Genomic DNA, 27,651 nt, shown 5'->3' on the forward strand with positions numbered 1-27,651 from the left:
CCTACAGGTTGCAGTAACAAAGGGGAAAAAAAAGTGTGAAAAAAAGATAGAAAAAAAAGAAGCAAAGCAAGGGAAAAAGGGAAGGCTGCTGCGTTGGGGAAGGAAGGAAAGGAAGAAGGAAATCTTGGCATTCTCTTCTCTCGGTTTTATCTTCTCAAACTCATGTCTTTCTTTTGGTTTAATTTGAGAATTATGTGTAACTAATTTTTAGTAGTTAGGGGCTGTTTTGAAGCCCCTAATATGATTGCAAGTTTGTTATGACATTTCGTTTGAATTACTTTTACGAATGGATGAAAATTGGTTCACTACTTGTCTCATTGATGAATTCTTTATGTGTTTTCTATGGATGCATACTTAGTAAGCATATCTAGGATTCTAATGCTATGAATATGTGTGTGCCTTCCCTTGTTGAATGAGGACCTACATATGTTCTAGAGTAGTACTTGTTAATTGCGATTAACATGTGAATCAATTTCTAGGATAAGTAAGACAACGCTAGTACTTACGATGCCTTGTGATGACTCAAACTCTTTTCGTTCTTAATGATTTCTACTTGTTAAATCTATGAACACACCATTCGTGATTGCATGTTAGGGACTAAGTTAAGTTGAAAACGCCATTCTCTTAACATACTACATAAGAAAGAGTAATAGGTTGAGTTCTAACATTGAGCCAACTTGAGCATCTTCATCCAAAAATGAAAGGAATTTGAATGAAACATAACATGTTTGCATGATTATTTGGTGGTGGATAGCAATTCCCCTAACTCGTTTTTCTTAATTTGTGAACTACTTAAAAATCTGTCTCTGTCTTGTTTTTGTTCGATTTAATTTAAATATCAAATCAACTCCAAAAATCCCAAAAATATGTGTGAGTGTATCTCTGTGCGTCTAGTATCTGCATATAAAATTTCGTAGACTTTAGATAAGTGTAAGTCGGTCTAATAATTATTTTTCGGTGGCTGGTCAGTAGGGACAGCAGCCCAGTTTTTGTGACATTTTAAGTAGTTAGATAAAACAATCTTCTGCGGGAAAGACCCTTATTTTCATATGCTACGATTGACAAATATTATTGTTAATAAGGAAAATTAATAGGACATTTGTGTGCTACTTTGTGGTGTGCATTTAATCCTACCAAATTTTTGGTGCCGTGTCACCGGGGATTGTTATTTCTAATTGCTACTTATTTTTTTTATTGTTTTCTTTTCTTGTCTAATTAGTGTTTTTGTTCTTGTGTTTATTTCAGGTACTCTTCGTAGTATATGCGTACTCGAAGGTCCAAGAGCATTGATCTAGATTCCTACGATCCTGAGGTTGAACGAACACTTAGAAAGCTTCGAGGAACAATCAAGCAAAAGCGTGAATCGGTGTCTTTACCACCATCTTCTCCACCACATTTGAGTTTGGAAGAGGAGGAAGAACCACAAGAAGGCATGGCTGATAACCGGACTTTGAGGGAGTTGGCAACACCTAATACAGATCAACAACCATTGTGCATCACATATCCAAATGCAGGGGGAGGATTTGAGCTTAAGTCCGGCATGATTCACTACTTGCCTAAGTTCCATGGCTTCTGAACAGAGGATGCCAACAAGCATCTCATGGAGTTTCATGTGGTATGCTCGGGAATGAGACCAGCCAATGTGGATGAAGAGCAAGTCAAGTTGAGGGCATTCCCATTTACGTTAGAAGCTAAGGCAAAGGAGTGGCTTTACAATTTACCTCCAGGATCAATGAACACATGGAACCAGGTGAAGCAAGCATTCTTGGAGCAATATTTTCCGGCCACAAAAGCTGCAAGCATAAGGAAAGACATATGTGCAATCCGACAACAACATGGAGAGCCCTTTGGAGATTACTATGAGCGATTCACACATTTGGTTGCATCTTGTCCTAATCATCAAATTTCAGAGCATCTTTTAATACAATATTTTTATGAAGGATTGTGTGGTACTGATCGTGTAATGCTTGATGCAGCAAGTGGAGGAGCATTCATGAACAAGTCACCAACAAATGCTAAGGCATTATTAAAGAACATTGCTGGCAACACACGACAATTTGGAGGGAGAGATGAGCTACCTCTTAAGAAAGTTAACGAGGTAAGTGCTAACTCTAGTATTGAATTACAATTAGCTAACTTGACTAATCTTGTGCAACAGGTTATGGTGGCTCCAAAACAGGTGTGCAGTGTTTGTTCAATGATGGGACATGCCACGGATATGTGCCCTTCGTTAATGGATCAAGGTGGTCTTGAGCAAGCTAATGCGTTAGGAGGGTTTCAGGGGCAACAAAGACAAAAGTATGATCCATACTCCAACAACTATAACACAGGGTGGCGCGATCATCCACACTTAAAGTGGAACAATCAAGACAACGGACAACAATCTGTTCCCAACAACTATAACCGTCCACCTGGCTTCTTTCAAGCAAGACCGCAGGCACCGTTTCAGCCTCAACAACAACAAGCTCCAAGTAAGTCTCTTGAGGATTTAATTGCTTCTTTAGCTAACTCTACTCAATCTCATCAACAGAAAACAGACAAAGCAATTGAAAACCTTGAGCGCCAAATGAGTCAGTTAGCAAGTTTGATGGGGCAACAACATCAACCAGGAAGGTTGCCTAGCCAAATCGTGGTGAATCCAAATGCGGAGCAGATGAATGTTGTGACTTTAAGGAGTGGAAAAGAAGTTTTTGAGCAGCCAAGGATGCAAAAGAGGACTAGAAAAGATACAAATGAGCAAGGGGAGCAACAAACCAAAAATCTTGAGCAAGATGAGGCTTCAACAGAAACTGAAAAGTCTTATAAAGATACAGAATTAAACAAAAAAGATTCTGATAAGGTAAGTAAAAAAGTTCAAAATTCATTTAACTTATGTGTCCCTATTCCTTTTCCTCGTAGGTTTATGAAGTCTAAGAATGACCAAACTGATAAGGAAATCTTGGATACTTTCCGACAAGTCCAAGTGAACTTACCTCTTTTAGATGCCATAAAACAAGTGCCCAAGTATGCAAAGTTCCTTAAAGAGCTTTGTACGAACAAGAGAAGATTCAATGATCAAGAAACTGTGGCATTAAGCGAGGAAGTATCAGCTGTTTTGCAGAGAAAGCTACCACCGAAGTTGAAGGATGCCGGTAGCTTTACCATTCCATGTGTAATCGGAGGGAAAGAGTTTGGAAGAGCATTGTGCGATCTGGGGGCATCCATCAATCTGATGCCATATTCAGTGTATGAATCACTAAACCTTGGAGACTTGAAGGAAACAAAGGTAGTAATCCAGTTGGCAGATCGTTTAAATAGATATCCCAAAGGCCTATTGGAGGATGTACTTGTGCAAGTGAATGAACTTATTTTTCCCGCTGATTTTTTTTGTTCTTGAGATGGAACATGACCCTATGCCTACTGCACTTCCTCTTATATTGGGAAGACCATTCCTTAGAACGGCGCGTATGAAGATTGATGTTTACGATGGTACTTTAACCATGGAAATTGATGGAGAAAGTGTCAAGTTCAAAATCTTCGATGCTATGAGGTACCCTAGTGATTTTGAATCTTGTTTGTCTATTGATGCGTTTGACTATTTTGTGCAGGATATTTTTAATGAAGGTGTGGGACAAGACAATTTAGAGAAGGCGTTAGTGCATAGCATTACACATGGAAAACTTAATTATTCCAAGCACATTGAAGAAGAATTAATCCAGACAGTGGCAGCCCTTGAGTCTCTTTCACCAATTCATGGTAAGTTTTCTTCCCATTTTATTTCTCTTCCTACTTTTAACGAAAAAATTCTTCCTTCTGTGATTCAGGCACCCAAATTGGAGCTTAAACCGATTCCTGAACATTTGAAGTATGCATTTTTGGGAGAGGATGAAACATTACCGGTCATCATATCATCACAACTCACAGCAGAAGAAGGGGAGAAACTGATCCGGGTACTGAAGGATCACAAAACTACCATAGCTTGGAGCATTGCAGATATCAAAGGCATAAATCCAGCTACATGTATGCATAGGATTCTGCTGGAGGAAGGTGCAAAACCTACAAGGGAAGCTCAACGCCGTTTGAACCCACTCATGATGGAGGTCGTCAAGAAAGAGGTTATCAAGCTTCTTGATGTTGGCATCATATATCCTATCTCGGACAGCAAGTGGGTGAGCCCTGTTCAAGTAGTTCCGAAGCGATCCGGAGTCACAGTTGTTAAGAATGAAGCTAGTGAGCTAGTGCCTACACGTGTGCAAAATAGTTGGAGAGTCTGTACAGACTACCGGAAGATAAATAGCACCACACGCAAGGATCACTTTCCAGTTCCATTCATTGATCAAATGTTAGAAAGGTTAGCTGGTCATTCTCATTATTGCTTTCTTGATGGCTATTCTGGATATAATCAAATTGCAGTTGCTCCGGAGGATCAAGAAAAGACGACTTTCACATGTCCATTTGGCACATTTGCATACCGGAGGATGCCGTTTGGACTTTGCAACGCCCCCGCCACATTTCAAAGGTGTATGGTAAATATCTTTTCTAATATGATTGAGAAAATAATTGAAGTGTTCATGGATGATTTTTCAGTTTATGGTGATTCTTTTGATACATGTCTACATAATTTGTCCTTAGTTTTAAAACGTTGTCAAGAAACTAATCTGGTCTTAAATTGGGAAAAATGTCATTTCATGGTTTCACATGGATTAGTTTTAGGGCATATCATATCTGAAAATGGAATTGAAGTTGATAAATCTAAAGTAGAACTTGTTAGTTCTTTACCTCTCCCTACTACTGTCAGGGAGGTTCGTTCTTTTCTTGGACATGCAGGTTTCTATCGTAGGTTTATGAAAGACTTCTCAATGATTTCTAGACCCTTGTGCCGTTTGCTTCAAAAGGATGTAATATTTGATATGAATGAAGAGTGTGTGGTAGCATTCAACAAACTTAAGGAGTTGTTATCCACGGCTCCTGTGATCATGCCACCAGATTGGAGTTTACCTTTTGAGTTAATGTGCGATGCTTCAGATTATGCTGTCGGTGCAGTTCTAGGACAACGTGTCAACAAAGTGCCACATGTCATCTATTATGCATCACGAACACTCAATGATGCACAGTTGAATTATTCAACAACAGAGAAGGAGCTTCTAGCTGTTGTATTTGCTTTAGAAAAATTTAGATCTTATCTAATTGGAACTAAAGTTATTGTGTTTTCTGACCATGCAGCTTTGAAGTATTTACTCACAAAAAAAGATGCAAAACCGCGACTCATTCGATGGATACTTCTGCTTCAAGAGTTTGACTTGGAGATCAAGGATAAGAAAGGGAGTGAGAATGTTGTAGCAGATCATCTTAGCAGACTTGTACACTCAAACATAGAGGAAGATTTCATCCTTTTACGTGAGAGTTTTCCGGATGAGCAATTGTTTTCATTAAAGGTTACTGACCCTTGGTATGCAGATATTATCAATTACAAGGTCACCAAAAAGATTCCGGATGATTTTACACGTGCTCAGAAAGATAAGCTTGTCAAAACCGCCAAATACTACGAGTGGGATGATCCTTATTTGTGGAAATATTGCCCTGATCAATTGATTAGAAGGTGTGTCCCTGAATCTGAGTTTAAATCTATTCTAACTTTTTGTCATTCTTATGCATGTGGCGGCCATTTTGGAGCAAAAAGGACAGCCCTTAAGGTGTTAGAGAGTGGTTTTTATTGGCCTAGTTTGTTTAAGGATGCGTACGAGTTTTGTGCAACATGTGATCGTTGTCAACGAACAGGTAACTTGGGCCCAAGAAATCAAATGCCACAAACCTCTATTTTGATTGTTGAGATCTTTGATGTGTGGGGCATTGATTTCATGGGACCTTTTCCATCTTCAAATGGTTTTCTTTACATTTTATTGGCTGTGGATTATGTTTCTAAATGGGTGGAAGCGAAAGCCACCAAAACTAATGATTCAAAAATTGTTTCAGATTTTATTAAGACTAACATCTTTGCAAGATTTGGGACACCTAGAGCAATCATTAGCGATGGAGGGAGTCACTTTTGCAATAGAACATTTGAAGCGTTGCTTAGGAAGTACAATGTCACACATAAGGTGTCTACACCTTATCATCCGCAAACTAGTGGTCAAGCAGAAGTATCAAACCGTGAGGTAAAGCAAATTTTGGAGAAAACTGTGAGTCCTAGTAGGAAGGATTGGAGCATGCGCTTGAACGATGCATTGTGGGCATATAGGACTGCTTATAAGACTCCTATTGGAATGTCCCCATTTCGGTTAATTTATGGGAAACCATGCCGTCTTCCAGTAGAATTGGAACACAAAGTTTATTGGGCAATCAAAGCCTACAACATGGACATGAGTGTTGCTGGACAGCAGAGGAAGCTTCAATTGAATGAGTTAGATGAAATCCGAAATGATGCATATGAGTCTAGTCGAATATACAAGGAGAAATCAAAGGCATTTCATGACAAGATGATATCAAGGAAGAGCTTTGCCATTGGACAGAAAGTTCTTCTATTTAATTCTCGCCTTCGGTTATTTCCAGGTAAACTTCGTTCTCGATGGGTTGGTCCGTTTGTTATAACTAATATTTTTCCTCATGGTGCAGTGGAAATCCAAAGTGCAAAGACCAAAAACGTGTTTAAAGTGAATGGACATAGACTCAAACCATATTACGAGTCTTTTGCGGAGCATGATGTGGAGGTTGTACCCCTCCAAGAACCAGCTTCCCTTGAATGATTACTCTTGGTACCGTTCGGCTGAGGACGTAAAAGCAAGCGCTTATTGGGAGGCAACCCAATATTTCTATTCATTATCTTTTTATGTCATTTTCAATTTTTCGTTTGTTTTGTTTTCTGAGTTTTCACGCATGCTAAGTTGAATTATTTCTTTTCTTTGTAGGAATCTTAGGTTATGTCCACCCTTGGAGTTGATTGCAGAATTGAAGTTTGGGGGTCATCACTTGATTTTATTGCAAATTGGGGAAGTTTTCAGTCCAAATGCTTTATTTTGTTTCTTACTATTTTATTTTTATTTTTATTTTATGCATTATTGTGTTTTCTGACATTGGGGACAATGTCCAGTTTAAGTTTGGGGGTAAAGATTGAAAAAATGACCAAATTGAAAATTTTCGTCCCTTTGACTAAGAACTGGTTTAATTTGTTTCCTTGTTGTTTTTTTTGTTTTCTTAATTAGTTTTGTTGACTCTTTAAAAAAAATAAAATAAAAAAAAAAAGAGAAAATTTTGAAAATATGAAAAATCCAAAAATAGTCTTATTTTATTTATTGTTTTGAATTAGATTTTTATTAGTTTCCCGACCCAATGATATAACTGGATTGAATTTGAACCACGGTGATCAAGAACTTAGTAAGCATGTATTGTGTGAAGTTCCTTATTCTCTTGTTAGCTTTGTACATGTTTAATCATCTTTGAAAAACCAAAAGCACATAGCCTTGTTGATGTGAAACTAAAGCATGATTTAAAGCTTCATATGTGAACATAGTGACCATATACAACCTATGTGAGTTTTTGAGCCTATTGAAAGTGTGTGCATTTTTCATACACTCCTATTCTTTCATGTGTGATGAACTTATGTGACTTACATCTCTAGAACTTGCATAACGATCTTTCGAAATGTTTGTCATTGATTTTATGAACTTGAAAATGATAGAGGCATTAGGTTTATCACCATGGCCCAAATAGGCATGTTTCCTAAAGAAAAATGATATCATTAGATTGCCAATTTGAGCCTATATGTTAAGCCTTTTAATTCTTATCACCAGATATGTCTGCCCTTATACCTTAAACATTTTTCCTTACCCTTTCCAAGCTAGCTAGTGAGCAATGTGAGATTGTCTTATGAGAAATGTTTGTGAAGTACTTTGAAAGAGTTTGGCAAAAGAATAAGTGTGGGGGTATTTCATGTTTGTATTTAGTTATGTGCGAAAATTGGTTCAAAAAAAAAAAAAAAAAAAAAAAAAAAAAGAAGGAGAAGAAAAATTTTTGTATACAAAGCAAATAAAAAGTTTAGGGGTGTGATTGGAGGTATTAGTAGAGTGGTTGGAGAGCTTGAGTTCTTATAAATCTCAACAAGAGAATTGCTTGCAATGTAGCTTGGAACTTGTGTTTACATATCCTTTCATTTCTATAACCCCCTCCCTAAGCCTCATTACAACCAATAAAAGTCCTCTTGATTTTAGTTTTGCAATTATGATTGTGGAGATGAGATCTTTATGCAAGCTTATGGTAGATCTTTCACATTTGATTCTTTGAGCGAAACACGTTAAACTAAACATATGTGTGATTGAGTGTATGTCCCGTGAGAAGGTCACTAGTTTGCATGTAGTGTTTTAAAACAAAACTTGAAATTGCATTAGCATGGCTATTACACACACTACACTTCAAGGATGATTAAAAGGTCGCTGTTAACATTTGAATAAGGAAGATGAGCTTGGATTAGCTTGCTTGGTGCTAGCTAAGGTTCTTGATGATTTGTTTTCTTGAATGAAATTCTATGAGGGTGACATAGTGGGGAGCTAATGTTTTTCATGTTGCTACTTTTTCATGTTTTCTTTGTTTTGCTCGAGGACTAGCAAAAGCTAAGTGTGGGGGTACTTGATAAGCTCATATTTATATATATTTTATATCAAATTCACTTGTCTTTTCTTAGTTAGTTCCTTATATTTTTGAGTTATTTACCTTGTTTTTGTGTTTTGTAGGATTTGTCAAGTAAAGAAAAGAAAAATAACACAAGTGGAATGTTAAGTAATAAATTCGTCAAAACTGCCTGTGCAGGTCAGCTGACTTTGGAAGAAAGTTGCGGACAGCTCAGAATGAATTAGAGAATGAGCCTTATATTCTTGGAAAGCTACGGATGTCTATTTTCTGGAGCATTTTACAGATTGTTAATATCATTTTTCTAGAAAAAGTTATGGCCGTTCAAATACTGAAAGGTTCCCAGGAGGCTGAGCAGTTTGTAACTGACAAAGAAGCATTGAAAGCAATAAATCCCATAAAACTAACAGCCAAAACTGATGCAGCCAAGAACAAGCCAGCTAACACCTATTCAAATATCAGAGGAAATGAAAAATTAAGTGAGAGTAATGGGCATAAAGGCTGCCCAAAGAGTTACAATTGTTTTAGCATTTCCTCCCACTTATTGTCATCACTAAATGGCTGTTAGTGGGGTGAGTTATGGAGAAAAAACTGTGGCAGCAGAAAAGAAGAAAATACCTACAGGTTGCAGTAACAAAGAGGGGAAAAAAAGTGTGAAAAAAGATAGAAAAAAAAGAAGCAAAGCAAGGGAAAAAGGAAGGCTGCTGCGTTGGGGAAGGAAGGAAAGGAAGAAGGAAATCTTGGCATTCTCTTCTCTCGGTTTTATCTTCTCAAACTCATGTCTTTCTTTTGGTTTAATTTGAGAATTATGTGTAACTAATTTTTAGTAGTTAGGGGCTGTTTTGAAGCCCCTAATATGATTGCAAGTTTGTTATGACATTTCGTTTGAATTACTTTTACGAATGGATGAAAATTGGTTCACTACTTGTCTCATTGATGAATTCTTTATGTGTTTTCTATGGATGCATACTTAGTAAGCATATCTAGGATTCTAATGCTATGAATATGTGTGTGCCTTCCCTTGTTGAATGAGGACCTACATATGTTCTAGAGTAGTACTTGTTAATTGCGATTAACATGTGAATCAATTTCTAGGATAAGTAAGACAACGCTAGTACTTACGATGCCTTGTGATGACTCAAACTCTTTTCGTTCTTAATGATTTCTACTTGTTAAATCTATGAACACACCATTCGTGATTGCATGTTAGGGACTAAGTTAAGTTGAAAACGCCATTCTCTTAACAGACTACATAAGAAAGAGTAATAGGTTGAGTTCTAACATTGAGCCAACTTGAGCATCTTCATCCAAAAATGAAAGGAATTTGAATGAAACATAACATGTTTGCATGATTATTTGGTGGTGGATAGCAATTCCCCTAACTCGTTTTTCTTAATTTGTGAACTACTTAAAAATCTGTCTCTGTCTTGTTTTTGTTCGATTTAATTTAAATATCAAATCAACTCCAAAAATCCCAAAAATTTGTGTGAGTGTATCTCTGTGCGTCTAGTATCTGCATATAAAATTTCGTAGACTTTAGATAAGTGTAAGTCGGTCTAATAATTATTTTTCGGTGGCTGGTCAGTAGGGACAGCAGCCCAGTTTTTGTGACATTTTAAGTAGTTAGATAAAACAATCTTCTGCGGGAAAGACCCTTATTTTCATATGCTACGATTGACAAATATTATTGTTAATAAGGAAAATTAATAGGACATTTGTGTGCTACTTTGTGGTGTGCATTTAATCCTATCATGGAGATGAACCCCTTAGCTAGCTTCCCATCCATTCAATTCCATCAAATTCGTTTTTACAATCTGTTCTAATTCAAAAAGTTTGTTTTGTTTTTAAATTCGTCAAAAACCAATCCCCCTTTACTTTGTTGAGTCATAGTAGTTAGAAATCACTTTAGTTTGTGTTTCTAAGTGTCTTAGGTCAAGTTAAAACCAATTTTCGTCCAAAGTTGTGTCTAGTGTTCAAAACTGCCCAGATTGTGTTTTTAAGGCAGTTTTGAGTGTTTTGGTGCTGTTTTGAGTGTTTTGGTTTGTTTTGGTGTTTTAAAGTTTAGTTTTGCATTCTTTGAGTCTAGTATAGTGTTTTATATTATGTTATTACGTTTTTGAGTCATATCCGAGTGATTAACAATCCCTCCTAATCCCCGGTCCAGAACAATCCCTACTTGCATTATTCACTACAATTGATAAAAAGAGGGTTTAATTTGTGTGCGTATAATTCTCACATCAAATTTTGGCGCCGTTGCCGGGGATTAGCAACTTTGCTAATCTCTTGGATTGTTTTATTTTCGTTTGTTTTTATTTTATTCCAGATTCTTAATCTTGTTTTGTCTCTTGTGTTTAGGTACTAGTGCATGACGCGGAGTTCTCAAACTGTGCATGCACATATCTTGGACTTTAACGACGATTTTGAACGTGATTTGAGAAGAAAGAGGAGGCATCCCGAACCTAGTGAACCTAGTTCAAGTTCAGAGGCCGAATCTGAGTTTGAAGAAGTGGAAGAAGAAGTTATGGCAGCGGACAATCGGACCATTAAAGAGCTTTCGGCCTCGGGGTTGGCCAATGCCGCACCATTATGCATTCAATACCCCGCGGCTGCCCAAGGCAAGACTGATGAATTTGAGTTGAAGTCAAGCTTGTTGCACCACATTCCGAAATACCATGGGCTTTCCATGGAAGATCCCAACAAGCATCTCAAGGAGTTGAAGGTTGTTTGTTCGAGCATGACACCCATAAATGTCGACGGGAACATTCTGATGATGAAGGCTTTTCCATTCTCACTTTTGGAAAAGGCGAAGGATTGGCTTTACGAGTTAGCACCCGGAACGGTTACATCTTGGGATAGTATGAAAAGAGCTTTCTTGGAGAAGTTTTTCCCAACTTCAAGAGTCATTCTCTTGGGGAAACGGATTAGTGGCATCCAACAAAATCAAGGTGAATCGTTTCCTTCTTATTATGAACGTTTTAAATCACTTGTTGCTTCTTGTCCACAGCATCAAATGAAGGAGGAGCTGCTCATTCAATACTTCTACGAAGGACTCCTTCCCATGGAACGCCAAATGCTTGATGCCTCGGCGGGAGGAGCGTTGGTGGATAAAACTCCAGGGGCTGCAAAAGTTCTAATTGCCAACCGAGCACATAATGCACAACAATACGAAGGTGTTGGACAAAGAGACCCCCCACGGCCACAAGTGAATGAGGTAAGTTCTATGCCCGAAATTCAATCCCAATTAGCTAACCTTACTTCTATTGTTTCTCAGTTGGCCGAGGGAATGAAGATTCATGGACCAAGTGTGTGTGGCGTGTGCTCTATGCAAGGACATGCCAACGATCAATGCCCTAAATTAATTGAGAATGGGGGTTGGGAATATGCCAATGCCGTGGGTTTTGGGAACCAAAATCAACCACGCCATGATCCATACTCTAATACCTACAATCCGGGGTGGAGGGACCATCCAAATTTCAAATGGCGGGATCCTCAACAACCCCAACAACAAGGAGGATTTAGGCAGCAACCACCGGGTTTTTATACAAAGCCATTCGTCCCCAATCAAAACCAAGTGCAATCTGCCCCAACAACCTCAGGTATGTCTTTGGATAATGATCAAGTTGTTAAGTTACTTACTACTTTGACGCAGGAAGTACAAACTCAAAATAAGGAGAGACAAATCCAAGACAAACGGGTGGACAATTTGGAGAAGCAAATAGGTCAAATTGCCGAATTTATGGGGCAAATTAGAGAACAAGGCAGATTGCCTAGTTCAACCGTTATGAACCCAAAGGGAGGATTTGAAACCGCTAAGGCCATCATGTTGAGAAGTGGTAAACAGGTTGGAACGGACTCAAATACATCCAAATCAAGTCAAGACGAGGAGGACAAGTTGCTGCAAGAAGAAGCACAGGGAGCAAAGCCCACGGCCAAGGATGACCAAACCTTGCCGAATTCATCTAGTCCTCCTAAACCATCCCAAACCACCAAGGTAAGTCCCAATTCGACTTTTTCTAGTTCTATTCCACTAAATGTGCCCTTTCATAGCAGGTTTAGGCAATCAAAGAAGGAAGAAGCCGAGAAGGACATTCTAGAGACCTTTCGGAAAGTTCAAGTCAATATCCCGCTCCTTGATGCGATTAAGCAAGTCCCGAGGTATGCTAAGTTTTTAAAAGAACTTTGTACAACAAGGAGAAGGATTTCGAACAAAGAGGTGGTTCAAGTAAGTGAAAATGTCTCTGCTGTGTTACAAAGGAAATTACCCCCTAAATACAAAGATCCGGGTAGTTTTACAATTCCGTGCGTTATTGGTAATACTAAGTTTGAACAATGCATGTTAGATTTAGGTGCTTCTATTAATGTCATGCCATATTCCATTTATGCATCTATGAATCTTGGTGAGTTAAAACAAGATGGTCTTATAATTCAATTGGCCAATCGTTCTAATGTTTATTCAAAGGGAGTTCTTGAGGATGTTTTAGTGCAGGTCAATCATCTCATCTTTCCTGCAGATTTTTATGTCTTAGAAATGGAGGATTCGAGCCATGCTCCATCATTGCCACTCTTGCTAGGCCGTCCGTTCATGAAAACAGCTTAAACAAAGATTGATGTGGCCAAGGAAGCACTAACAATGGAGTTTGGTGGTGAAATAATTAAATTCAATGTTTATAACTCTATTAAGAATTCTAACGATAGTCATTCTTGTTTTGTCGTAGGTGTGCATAAGGACAAAGGGCCGAAAGGATCCACACTTACCACGAAGGATGTATCAAGCACCACCATTGGAGAAGAACTTGGAGTGATTGACCTACAACCACCCAATATGGCCGAAACTTCAAATGGGTACATTGTTGATAGGGCTGCCGATTTTGAACCTTCACTACAATATGCTAGTAAGTCTCCAATCCCAATTCCGATTCCCATTTCAACTAATAGGTTGTTACCTTGTTTGGTGCAGGTACCCAATCAATTTCAATGTGGTGGGAGCTTTTACAGGGACTTTAGGAATCCAAACGCCAGAATCAGGGAGGATCACTATCCCCTCCCATTCATTGAGCCGTACTACGAGAACTTTATTGAGCATGTTGTGGAGGAGATCCCATTGCATGCTGTGGGTCCTAAGTGAGAAAAGAAGGTCTCGTCCGGCTGCAAGACGTAAAAGAAAGCGCTACTTGGGAGGCAACCCAATACATTGAATAAAACAAAGCATGTTCATTGATTTCCGAGAAATTACAAGTGCGTAAAAAAAAAAAAAAAAAAAAATGTATCTAACAAAGAAAGAGAAAGATGGAGCCTTCACAAAGGTTGTTTACGTGAAGCCCCACTATGTGGCAAAACTCTAGAAAGGGGAGGCATCGGAGCAGGAGGCATAGGAGCGGGAGGCATCGGAGCAGGAGGCATCAAAGATAGATCATTCGAGGCGCCAATACTTGGTGGAACGCTAGATGACGCAGGAAAGAGGTGCCTCTGGAAGAAAGCCACAAGCCTTTGACGGTCACTTTGAATTCAACCTTCAAATTCTTGCAGCTCATCAAGCTTCCTCTTCATGCCTGTCGAATAATTATTGGCAAGCACGTGCAAACTTCTATTCTCGTACTTAAGCTGTTTGATCTCTTGCTTAAGATTTTCCACCTCCGCCATCAATGATTCAACTTGACGGGATCGAGCAAGTAGGCGTTGGCCCATGTTGGAAACAGAGCCCGCACACTGAACACTGAGAGCTAGGGACTCTTGAACGGCCAACTCATCAGACCGTCCTGAAAGCAGCCTACTGTCTTTAGGAGTGAGGAGGTTCCTAGCTACTATCGTAGTTGTTGTTGCATCCGTCATCACGGAGTCTTCACCTGTAAGAGGGCCATTAGGAGATAAGAAAGACGGGCACCATACATTACCTTGACGCGGCGCAACCGGATCACTACTGAGACTCAAATCTAAGCAAAGGTTAGATGGGTTAGCCATTTTCAAAAATGTTAAAAGAGAAGGGTTGGATGGAGTAAAATCTCAAAGGGCCGGAGACGATTTTCACAGATGGGCAATCTTCAAAGTGTGCATGTTAGAGGTGATCGATCACCTCTATAAAGGGAGAGACGACACAACCACCGATTCAAATTGAAGAGACACCACTCTTCAAAGCCAGATTTTCCTGCGTAAATTTCGCCAACTCTTCAGACGCAATCCCGGCTTTTCAGATAAAGCGTGCAACTTTGTCAAAAGATCTCTGACAAAGTTGAAGATGCGTGGAGGCCGAGAATGCAGCTACACACTTTTTCCGACAAGCGTGGGTGACAAAGCCGAAATCTCGGCTTTTCAGATAACGCGTGCAACTTTGTCAAAAGATCTCTGACAAAGTTGAAGACGCATGGACGTCATTGCCGCATCCGCACTACTACTTGCCATTACAATTCCTATATAAATCAACATTCATGGCAAGGCATACACCCAAAAACGCATGACTTTTCTTCTCAACATGCTCAGTTTTCTTCTTCTCTTGAGAACACATATTCAACCATTGATGTACCCCCAAAGAAGATACCAGATGCCTGGAGTACAGATGAGGCAAGAGGAAACGGTGGATCGAAGCATGTGGAGACAAGCGCAACAAATATATGTGCTGATTCATTCGCTGCTTCTTTAAAAGCAAAAGTATCTCATATCATTAAGGGCGAAAGCAAAGGTATCTCATATCATGATCTTTCCCTGTCTTTTCCTTTGTCCTTGTTATTACTCGCATGGCAAAGTGAAAGAGAGCAATCAACCGGCACTTGGAGTCAGTCTTCCGATCTGGAACCGACTACCTAGAATCTATTCCCTGGTTGCTTACCTAGCGTTGCTCTCGAATAGTCATCTTCAACGGTTGATACACTTCCAGAGAAGGGACCACATCTGCTTGGAAAACAGCTAAGACGAGTGACAATGAAACATCAATCTTGTGGATAGTCAGCAAACGCAACAACTGCATATGCTGAGTTATCCTCTAACCCTCTTCAATACGAATTGGAAAGATTGAACAAAGAAACAGGTCATCACCTCCACCTCGTGCTTGCCTGCCATGTGTCAGAATCCTCCAGCCCAGTTCAAGAGTAGCTTGGAATCACGATTGGAGGAACAGAAATCTTCAGTCAACTAAGATCAAGCCTCAATGCAATCACCAAGGAGAAGATGGAATTTACACTCCATAACCAGATTTGCGTCCCTAAACTCTTCTCTTTGTTAGTTACATTCTGCCATGTTTAAGTAGTTTAGTTGCTGTTTATGTGTTTGCTTGTGTTTAGTGTGGATTTAAGCTTAAAACATTGAGGACAATGTTTGATTGAAGTGTGGGGGGGGGTAACTAAGTATGTTGATGCAAAGTCGTTGGATTTTATCACCCATAACTTCAAGTGTTGTTCCTTGCTGTTTTAAAAGTTTTTAAGCTGATTTGAAGTGTTTTAGTGTGTTTTGTTTTATAACTCCGAAAATCACATAAAAATTCGAAAAACATGTTTTGAAAAGCCTAAAAAGAGTGTTTTGAGTCGTTTTTGTGTGTTTGTGTCTTAAGGTACCTTCCAACACAATGATGAGGATTTGGTTTTTAATTGCATGACTGTTAAGAAAGAGTTATAAATATGGAGAAAAGTTTGATATACTCTTGGTATATACTTGGTTATGGTTATAATGTATGACTTCACATGCAATCCTAAAAGAAAAATTAGTTTTTGTAACATGCTTGAAGGAAGGAACTCAAACAAACATTACAACCCTGTGAGACTTGAGCTTTAAACATTCTTTGGAGAGTATTAATCTGTGATTCTTGTTTTCAAACTCGTTGCATGATCTCATTATTCTTGCTTGGTTGCTAATTAGAAGGCGTTTCATCATTTAGTTCCAAATGCTAGAACTTGCGTCCATTCCAGTCAAAGCATGATTGCATAATATATATCAAGATGAAGTGTGTAGTAAAGTCAGCAACCAAACAGCTAACCCATGCACTATATATTTATTGTAGGTCATAACCCCCATTGAGCCATTGTTAGCCTTTGTTCTTTGTTTACCCATATCATCCCCACCTAGCCTAGATTAGGACAACCCATACCCTTGCTCTTGAAGCATAGTAAGCATGACTTAGAGGGAATCCTTTCGAATATGCAAAACAACAAGTGTGGGGGAATTTGTGTGTGTGTGTTGATATGCCACGAAAAGAAATAAGGCATATAAAAAAAAATAAAAAAATAAAAAAAAAATTCGTGGAAAAAGAAAAAGAAAAGAAAAAGTTGTGAAAAGAAAGAAAAAGAGGATGAAAAAAGTGAAAATAAGCTCACATGTTTGTGGTAGTTGAAGAAAGGGTCCAAAACGTTGAATATGGCCCTAAGAGTTGTGTGAATTTTCCCCTTTTGTGTCTAAGTGAGTTTCTGCAATCATAAGTGATTCTAAGTGTCAAATTTCATTACTTTGATTGCTATTGCTTAAAGAACGTTTGTTATCCTTACCTTTCATTGTTAGCCAATCACCCTTACCCCGTTACAATCCTTATGCTTCAATCTAGATCATTATGTTTTCAATAATGTGGAGTTTGGAATTGATGTAAGCATATGGTGTCCCTAGTTCTCGCATCTAATTGGTAGCATTCCATTCATGAGATCATATCTAAACATGCTTATTAACTCCAGAAATTGCTTTCTTTGCGATACATATATGTGAGTGTTCGTTTTCATGTTTTCATCAATCTTCTTAGATATTTATGCGACTTAATTGGCTTGTTCTCGTGCATTTACGTTGTGTTTCTTTAGTTATTTTAGTCCTTTATGCCATTTTCGTGTGTTCTAGGTTCATATGGCTAAGGAAGCAAAAAGGTTGCATTGGAGCATTTGGAGCAAAATTGGGCTTGGAATGGATAGCTTACGTTTGGAGCAAAAGGAATGGACGAAAATTGAAGAGGATTCCTAATCAAATGAGGAATCTTAGTCAAAGAAGGTTCCTACCTATTCTAGGTCACAAAACTTGCAACCTTAAGCCATGCCTGTGTATCCCCTTGGTGTTTCCCTTCCTTGCCGTGCAGGGGAGGGCCTTCTTTCCTATTTTAAATCATTTCAAACACATTCCTTTTTCATATCAAACTCAGCCATAATTCATATATCCTTTTCTATTCAAAGTCATTGCCTATTTCAGAAATAATGACATTCTCCTTCTAACAAGTGAATGCCGCAAATTACATGTTTTTCCCTTTAATACTGTGTCCTTTCTAAGGATTTGGAGTTACTTCCTATTCCATCTCAGATTTTCACCCTTTATTTTCACCCTAGCCGACCTAACACATGCTCTCCCATCATCATTCCACACCTCCATTGCAGCCACATGCTCTCCCATCATCATTCCACACCTCCATGCTCTCCCATCATCATTCCACACCTCCATTGCAGCCACATGCTCTCCCATCATCATTCCACACCTCCATTGCAGCCACCAACCAACCTAGCTGTCACCCCCATGCTCTCCCATCATCATTCCCTCTTTAATCCATCCAGCCACATGCTTTCCCATGTGATTATTCAGCCACATCCATGCACTCTTCATGATGGCAGCCACATTCTCTCCCTAGCTGTCATATTCCCTCTTTAATCATTCAACCACCTATAAATAAACATCCATTGCAGCCACAAAACATTCATTCATTCACCAATTCACGCCAGAAATTCATCCCCTCTATATAACACATCCATACTTCACCATTCTTCATATTTTCTGCCCAAAAATAAGCCTTGCCATCCCCTACATCCATCCCTATCCTAAACACATCATTCTACACCATCCATAACCCCCAAAACTCACAACAAACCCTTGTGCCGCAACAAAGAGGAGGAGAAGAGTGCTTAAACGTTCATACAATTCAAGTTTGAGTTGTTGGAATTTTTAGGTGCTTTCCTCTCCTTGATTTTAATGCTTAAAATTACTTATCTTTGTTTTGTGCGTATGAGGAACTAAATCCCCCTTGGCTAGGGGGGAATTCGAAATACATGTTTATGCTTGCAATATGATTTGATTACTTCCAATTGCGTTTCATAAGTTGTGAATTCAATTTACTTATCTATGTGAATTACATTGATTTGTGTGTGTTGGTTGAGAGTGCACGCTTAATTATCATGCATAAATTGGATGCTAGGATATAAGGAAATTTCACCTAATCGTTATGGAATTATATTCACAAGTAGTAAAGGTTGATGATCTCAATCGCGTTAAGTAAATTCTTCGCATAAGTTTCATGCAATCATAGTAACAAGTGCTTCATCAACGCTTATGGTTTTCATAGAACTTAATGATTCTTGCTTGTATCTCTACTATGCAATCATGTAGGGGACTTGTGGGGAATGTTTTGGGTTGTCGTATGCAATCATCCAATTCAATAACGTTAGGAAAATCTGAGGGTTAATTAGTGCAATTCACGGTTAATCTGGGGCGTTGAGAATTCATGGTTTATTGAAAAGCAATTAGAAATCGTTTTGTGTGCAAGTATAACATGTGTGGAGATGAACCCCTTAGCTAGCTTCCCATCCATTCAATTCCATCAAATTCGTTTTTACAATCTGTTCTAATTCAAAAAATTTGTTTTGTTTTTAAATTCGTCAAAAACCAATCCCCCTTTACTTTGTTGAGTCATAGTAGTTAGAAATCACTTTAGTTTGTGTTTCTAAGTGTCTTAGGTCAAGTTAAAACCAATTTTCGTCCAAAGTTGTGTCTAGTGTTCAAAACTGCCCAGATTGTGTTTTTAAGGCAGTTTTGAGTGTTTTGGTGCTGTTTTGAGTCTTTTGGTTTGTTTTGGTGTTTTAAAGTTTAGTTTTGCATTCTTTGAGTCTAGTATAGTGTTTTATATTGTGTTATTACATTTTTGAGTCAAATCCGAGTGATTAACAATCCCTCCTAATCCCCGGTCCAGAACGATCCCTACTTGCATTCTTCACTACAATTGATAAAAAGAGGGTTTAATTTGTGTGCGTATAATTCTCACATCAATGTTATACTTGCACACAAAACGATTTCTAATTGCTTTTCAATAAACCATGAATTCTTAACGCCCCAGATTAACCGTGAATTGCACTAATTAACCCTCAGATTTTCCTAACGTTATTGAATTGGATGATTGCATACGACAACCCAAAACATTCCCCACAAGTCCCCTGCATGATTGCATAATAGAGATACGCATTAGATTAGGTGAATTGTGAATTGTGAATATAATTCCATAACGATTAGGTGAAATTTCCTTATATCCTAGCATTAGATTTACGCATGATGATTATGCGTGCACTCTAAACCAACATACACAAATCAATGTAACTCACATAGATAAGTAAATTGAATTCACAACTTATGAAACACAATTAGAAGTAATCAAATCATATCGCAAGCATAAACATGTATTTCGAATCCCCCCCTAACCAAGGGGGGGTTTAGTTCCTCATACGTACAATACAAAGATAAGTAAATTTAATCATTGAATATCAAGGAGAGAAAACACCTAAAAATTCCAACAACTCAAACTTGAATTGTATGAACGTTTAGGCCCTCTTCTCCTCCTCTTTGTTGTGGCACAAGGTCTAAGGATAGGTTTTGGGATGTGTTTGTATGTGGAATGGAGTGGGGAGTGGTGGAAAATGGCTGCAATGAAGGAGATATGGTGCAGAAATGGAAGGGGAAGCACGGCAAGAGAAGTGTAATGGTGTTGTTGTGTTGTGAAATGTGTATGGATGGATCCCCCCTTGGTGTATGAATGCATGGGTTTTTATAGGGGGAATAGGAGAATATGTGGCTGTTTGTTTAAGAATGCATGTGGCTGAAATAATGATGGAAAAACAGCTAGGAAAAGAATGATTAAAGAGGGGATGCATGTGAGAGTGTGGCTGCAATGATGAAGAAAAGCTGGAAATGTTGAATGGGTGTGTGATGCACAGCTTCAATGGGGAAGATGGTGTGAATGATGGCAGGTTGTGTATTAGTGTGAATGATGATGAATGCATGTGGATTAAAGAGTGAATGGTGGCTGCAATGATGAAGAAAAGCTGGAATTGCAAGGGGGGAAAGCTGGAAATGAATGGTTAGGCACGGCTAGGGCTGTAATAATGTTATGGTGGCTGCTAGGGTGAAATAAAATATGAATGAAAGTGAATAAATCATAATAAGGCTGCAAAGGTTAAAGGGCTAGGGTTTAAGTGCATAAAATGGACCCAAAATGCTCCCCCTTGCACGGCAAGGGAAGGGAAATAAGGTTAAGCCCACGGCAAGGTAGTGTAATTGGGCTAGGGCCATTGTTTTAAGACCTAGAATAGGTAGGAGTCCTTGATATTGCTCAAACATAAGATCTTTAGGTCTTCAATTTCGTCCATTCCTTTTGCTCCAAGCATATGCTATCCATTCCAAGCCCAATTTTGCTCCAAAATGCTCCAAAATGCACCTTTTTGCTTCCTTAGCCATATGAACCTAGAAACACAACGTAAATGCATGAGAACAAGCCAATTAAGTCGCATAAATATGCTCCTATCAAATTCCCCCACACTTAGCTTTTGCTAGTCCTCGAGCAAAACAGAAAAACAAAACAAAACGAAACAAAACAAAACAAACAAAAGACAATCTAAACCTTCCAACGTTGCCTCAGGGATTTCCAATGCACATGACATGTTAAAAATTCATTATCTCCACAAATTTTAGTCATCTTCACACTTAAGTACATTCTTAATCATAGTCACCACATACTAGTTCACAATTAAGCATTTAAAACCATGTTTTGAATGTAGTAACATGCCTTAGAGAATTTGCTCAATTCCTTACAAGATATGCATTCAATTTTCACTCAGATTTTCTAACTACACACCCTAATCTAGTCATATGTGAGAAGATTGATGTAAACATGAAAACGAACACTCACATATATGAATCGCAAAGAAAGCAATTTCTGGAGTTAATAAGCATGTTTAGATATGATCTCATGAATGGAATGCTACCAATTAGATGCGAGAACCAGGGACACTATATGCTTACATCAATTCCAAACTCCACATTATTGACAACATAATGATCAAGATTGAAGCATAAGGATTGTAACGGGGTAAGGGTGATTGGCTACAATGAAAGGTAAGGATAACAAACGTTCTTTAAGCAATAGCAAGCAAAGTAATGAAATTTGACACTTAGAACCACTTATGATAGCAGAAACTCACTTAGACACAGAAGGGGAAAATTCACACAACTCTTAAGGCCATATTCAACGTTTTGGACCCTTTCTTCAACTACCACAAACATGTGAGCTTATTTTCACTTATTTCATCCTCTTTTTCTTTCTTTTCACAACTTTTTTCTTTTCTTTTTCTTTTTCCACGAATATTTTTTTTTTCTCATTCCTTATTTCTTTTCGTGGCATATCAACACACACACAAAAATTCCCCCACACTTGTTGTTTTGCATATTCGAAAGGATTCCCTCTAAGTCATGCTTACTATGCTTCAAGAACAAGGGTATGGGTGGTCCTAATCTAGGCTAGGTGGGGATGATATGGGTAAACAAAGAACAAAGGCTAACAATGGCTCAATGGGGGTTATGACCTACAATATATATATAGTGCATGGGTTGGCTGTTTGGTTGATGGCTTCACTACACACTTCATCTTGATATATATTATGCAATCATGCTTTGACTGGAATGGATGCAAGTTCTAGCATTTGGAACTAAATGATGAAACGCCTTCTAATTAGCAACCAAGCAAGAATAATGAGATCATGCAACGAGTTTGAAAACAAGAATCACAGATTAATACTCTCCAAAGAATGTTTAAAGCTCAAGTCTCTCAGGGTTGTAATGTTTGTTTGAGTTCCTTCCTTCAAGCATGTTACAAAAACTAATTTTTTCTTTTAGGATTGCATGTGAAGTGATACATTATAACCATAACCAAGCATATACCAAGAGTATATCAAACTTTTCTCCATGTTTATAACTCTTTCTTAACAGTCATGCAATTAAAAACCAAATCCTCATTATTGTGTTGGAAGGTACCCTAAGACACAAAAACACAAAACGACTCAAAACACTCTTTTTAGGCTTTTCAAAACATGTTTTTCAAATTTTTATGTGATTTTCGGAGTTATAAAACAAAACACACTAAAACACTCCAAATCAGCTTAAAAACATTTTAAAACAGCAAGGAACAACACTTGAAGTTATGGGTGATAAAATCCCACGAATTTGCCTCAACATACTTAGTTACCCCCCCCCCCCACACTTCAATCAAACATTGTCCTCAATGTTTTAAGCTTAAAAAAACCACACTAAACACAAGCAAACACAAAAACAGCAACTAAACTCATTAAACATGGCAGAATGTATCTAACAAAGAGAAGAGTTTAGGGACGCAAATCTGGTTATGGAGTGTAAATTCCATCTTCTCCTTGGTGATTGCATTGAGGCTTGATCTTGAGTTTTTCCACAGGCTAATCTTGAACTGAGCTGGAGGATTCTGACACATGGCAGGCAATCACGAGATGGAGGTGATGACCTGTTTCTTTGTTCAATCTTTCCAATTCGTATTGAAGAGGGTCAGAGGATAACTCAACATATGCAGTTGTTGCGTTTGCTGACTATCCACAAGATTGATGTTTCCTCGTCACTCGTCTTAGCTGTTCTCCAAGCAGATGTGGTCCCTTCTCTGGAAGTGTATCAACCTTTGAAGATGACTACTCGAGAGCAACGCTAGGTAAGCAACCAAGGAATAGATTCCAGGTAGTCGGTTCCAGATCGGAAGACTGACTCCAAGTGCCGGCTGATTGCTCACTTCACTTTGCCATGCAAGTAATAACAAGGACAAAGGAAAAGATAGGGAAAGATCATGATATGAGATACCTTTGCTTTCGCCCTTGATGATATGAGATACTTTTGCTTTTGAAGAAGCAGCGAATGAATCATCATATATATTTGTTGCGCTTGTCTCCATATGCTTCGATCCACCGTTTCCTCTTGCCTCATTTGTACTCCAGGCATCTGGTATCTTCTTTGGGGGTACATCAATGGTTGAATAGGTGTTCTCAAGAGAAGAAGAAAACTGAGCATGTTGAGAGGTTTGGTTGCAGCTACATTCTCGGCCGAGAAGACAAGTCATGCGTTTTTGGATGTATGCCTTGCCATGAATGTTGATGTATATAGGAATTGTAATGGCAAGTAGTAGTGCAGATGCGGCTTTGTCAGAGATCTTTTGACAAAGTTGCACGCGTTTTCTGAAAAGCTGAGATTGCGGCTTTGTCACCCACGCTTGTCGGCAAAAGTGTGTAGCTGGGATGATGACCTCCACGCGTCTTCAACTTTGTCAGAGATCTTTTGACAAAGTTGCATGCTTTATCTGAAAAGCCGGGATTGCGTCTGAAGAGTTGGCGAACTTTACGCAGGAAAATCCGGCTTTGAAGAGTGGTGTCTCTTCAATTTTGAATCGGTGGTTGTGTCGCCTCTCCCTTTATAGAGGTGATCGATCACCTCTAACATGCACACTTTGAAGATTGCCCATCCGTGAAAACCGTCTCAGGCCCTTTGAGATTTTACTCCATCCAACCCTTCTCTTTTAACATCTTTGAAAATGGCTAACCCATCTAACATTTGCTTAGATTTGAGTCTCAGCAGTGATCCGGTTGCGCCGCGTCAGGGTAATGTATGGTGCCCGTCTTTCTTATCTTCTAATGGCCCTCTTACAGGTGAAGACTCCGTGATGACGGATGCAACAACAGCTACGATAGTAGCTAGGAACCTCCTCACTCCTAAAGATAGTAGGCTGCTTTCAGGACGGTCCGATGAGTTGGCCGTTCAAGAGTCCCTAGCTCTCAGTGTTCAGTGTGCTGGCTCTGTTTCCAACATGGGTCAACGCCTACTTGCTCGATCCCGTCAAGTTGAATCATTGATGGCGGAGGTGGAAAATCTCAAGCAAGAGATCAAACAGCTTAAGTACGAGAATAGAAGTTTGCACGTGCTTGCCAATAATTATTCGACAGGCATGAAGAGGAAGCTTGATGAGCTGCAAGAATCTGAAGGTCGAATTCAAAGTGACAGTCAAAGGCTTGCGGCTTTCTTCTAGAGGCACCTCTTTCCTGCGTCATCTAGCGTTCCATGTGTATTGGGGCCTCGAATGATCTATCTTTGATGCCTCCTGCTCCGATGCCTCCCGCTCCTAGAGTTTTGCCACGTAGTGGGGCTTCACGTAAACAACCTTTGTGAAGGCTCCATCTTTCTCTTTCTTTGTTAGATACATTTTTTTTTTTTTTTTTTTTCACGCACTTGTAATTTCTCAGAAATCAATGAACATGCTTTGTTTTATTCAGTGTATTGGGTTGCCTCCCAAGTAGCGCTTTCTTTTACGTCTTGCAGCCGGACGAAGAACTTCTTTTCTCACTTAGGACCCGCGACATGGAATTGATCTTTGAATGGGGGGTGATACTTGAGATGATCCGGTAATGGTTTAAATTCTAGAGTGGGTGCCTGAATCGTTAACAACATATTAGTATAAAACAAAATTGAAATTCGGGGAGGTGTCTTACCTGTGTGCTCCGACATAAACTCAAGAATAAACACCCCTTCGAAAGTTGTAGGACTAGAAAATTCAGCTAGATTTGGTGTTTTGAGAGTTATGACTTGTCCTGTGTCATAAAATCCAATTTCTTTGCGAATTGTTGTCTCAAGTATATCCTCTTTGATGAATTCTAGACATTCCCCAGTCACATCTTGCTCTTGATTCTTTGGAAAGGATTCGAAGATGCCTTTCTCACCCTCTTCTTCCTTGGATTGCATGATCCTGCAAGGAATAGGGACATTCGGTGGAACGGGGTTAGAAATAAATAAATTTGGAACAACCTTACCTGAATTGGATGGCGTAGGAGCAATAGGTGCCTGCAACAAAGGTGTTTCCACCCTTGCCATAGGTTGCGTGTGTTCCTCTTCCTCAAATTGCAATCTTTCATCTTCCTTGTAATTTGATTTTGATGGTTTAGGGTCTGTTCCAACCTCCTTGCTACTTCTCAAGATGATTTCCTTGGCAGTTTCAAATCCTTCCTTCGGATTTGCAATGGTTGAAATAGGGAGTTTGCCTTGGTCTTGAAATTGTCCTACGAACTCCACTATCTGCCCAATTTGCTTTTCCAAGTGGTCCAACCTTTTGTCTCGATTTTGCATTGCTTTGTTTTGATCTTCTTGCCCCTGAGACAAATTGGTGAGTAACTTACTAACCGTATCATTATACAAGGACTTACTTGAATTTGTTTGGGCAGGTTGTGGTGGCTGCATAGGTGTTGTATAGAACTCCTCATATGGTTGCCAATATTCTCCTTGTTGAGCCTCCTTGACTTGGTTTTGTGAGCCCTGCACCAAAGAAATTAATTCATTAAGAACTTGATTATAATCTATTGACAAACCTGAGTTTGGTTGGGCATATTGTATATGAGGTTGTGGTGGATGCATAGACGTTGAATAGAACTCCTCATATGGCTGCCAATATCCTTCTTGTTGAATATGTTGAGGTTCCCACCACATAGAGTTTGAATGATCACTCCAATCTGAATTGTAAGTATTGGAAAACACGTCATTCCTTGATTGATTATGATCAAATGTACCAACTCTTTGCATTTGGGACCTTTCCATGAGCTGTGACAAAAGAGAAGCACTATCAAGTGCCATGTCTTGCTTCTCTAGTACCTAAAATCAACAAAATAAAACTAAAAATATATACACACAAACGAAATAAAACTAAACAGCAAGTAATAATCCAAGGGATTAGCAACTTTGCTAATCCCCGGCAACGGCGCCAAAATTTGATGCGAACATTATAAGCACACAAATTAACCCTCTTTTTATCAGTTGTAGTGAAGTATGTAAGTAGGGATCGTTCTGGACCGGGGATTAGGAGGGATTGTTAATCACTTGGATTTGACTCAAAAACGTAAAAACACAATATAAGACACCAAACTAGACCCAAAGAATGCAAAACTAAAGTTTAAAACACTAAGACAAACCAAAAGACTCAAAACAGCAAGAAAACATTCAAAACTGCCTTAAAACTACTTTCTGAGCAGTTTTAAGCACTAGAGAAGAATTTGGACGAAAATAGTTATACTTGACTCAAGATACTCTAAAAACACAAACTAAATTGATTTCTAACTAATTTGACACTCCAAGTAAAGGGGGATTTTGATTTTGACGAATTTGGAAACAAAACTTAATACTTTGTAAAACGAATAGATTTTAAAAACGAATTTGATGGAATTTAATGGATGGGAAGCTAGCTAAGGGGTTCATCTCCACACATGTTATACTTGCTCACAAAACGATTTCTAATTGCTTTTCAATAAACCATGAATTCTCAACGCCCCAGATTAATCGTGAATTGCACTAATTAACCCTCAGATTTTCCTAACGTTATTGAATTGGATGATTGCATACGACAACCCAAAACATTCCCCACAAGTCCCCTGCATGATTGCATAATAGAGATACAAGCAAGAATCATTAAGTTCTTTGAAAACCATAAGCATTGACGAAGCACTTGTTACTATGATTGCATGAAACTTATGCCAAGAATTTACTTAACGCGATTGAGATCATCAACCTTTACTACTTGTGAATATAATTCCATAACGATTAGGTGAAATTTCCTTATATCCTAGCATTAGATTTACGCATGATGATTATGCGTGCACTCTCAACCAACATACACAAATCAATGTAACTCACATAGATAAGTAAATTGAATTCACAACTTATGAAAAACAATTAGAAGTAATCAAATCATATCGCAAGCATAAACATGTATTTCGAATCCCCCCCTAGCCAAGGGGGGGTTTAGTTCCTCATACGTACAAGACAAAGATAAGTAAATTTAATCATTGAATATCAAGGAGAGAAAACACCTAAAAATTCCAACAACTCAAACTTGAATTGTATGAACGTTTAGGCCCTCTTCTCCTCCTCTTTGTTGTGGCACAAGGTCTAAGGATAGGTTTTGGGATGTGTTTGTATGTGGAATGGAGTGGGGAGTGGTGGAAAATGGCTGCAATGAAGGAGATATGG

General features: G+C 38.7%; 1 protein-coding gene across 1 annotated transcript; it reads left to right on the top strand.

Moving 5' to 3' along the window:
- Positions 1–1,261: 1,261 nt before the first annotated feature.
- On the top strand, positions 1,262–3,624 carry LOC125473453. The gene is made up of 7 exons (XM_048576274.1): positions 1,262–1,538; positions 1,581–2,098; positions 2,159–2,437; positions 2,531–2,839; positions 2,933–3,265; positions 3,378–3,529; positions 3,588–3,624. Exons 1-7 carry the CDS (start codon positions 1,262–1,264, stop codon positions 3,622–3,624), a joined length of 1,905 nt encoding a protein of 634 aa, XP_048432231.1.
- Positions 3,625–27,651: the final 24,027 nt, after the last annotated feature.

The sequence above is a fragment of a genome, unplaced genomic scaffold (assembly GCF_019419815.1).
Source record: "Pyrus x bretschneideri cultivar Hongxiangsu unplaced genomic scaffold, Pyrus_bretschneideri_v1 Contig88, whole genome shotgun sequence".
Classification (NCBI taxonomy): domain Eukaryota; kingdom Viridiplantae; phylum Streptophyta; class Magnoliopsida; order Rosales; family Rosaceae; genus Pyrus; species Pyrus x bretschneideri.

Excerpts from the sequence above, each read along its gene's own strand:
- LOC125473453 (XM_048576274.1), top strand. The coding sequence starts at position 1,262 with ATGCGTACTCGAAGGTCCAAGAGCATTGATCTAGATTCCTACGATCCT. Across the intron at positions 2,099-2,158 it reads CTCTTAAGAAAGTTAACGAG|GTTATGGTGGCTCCAAAACA; the intron begins GTAAGTGCTAAC and ends CTTGTGCAACAG. Across the intron at positions 3,266-3,377 it reads GAGACTTGAAGGAAACAAAG|ATGGAACATGACCCTATGCC; the intron begins GTAGTAATCCAG and ends TTTGTTCTTGAG.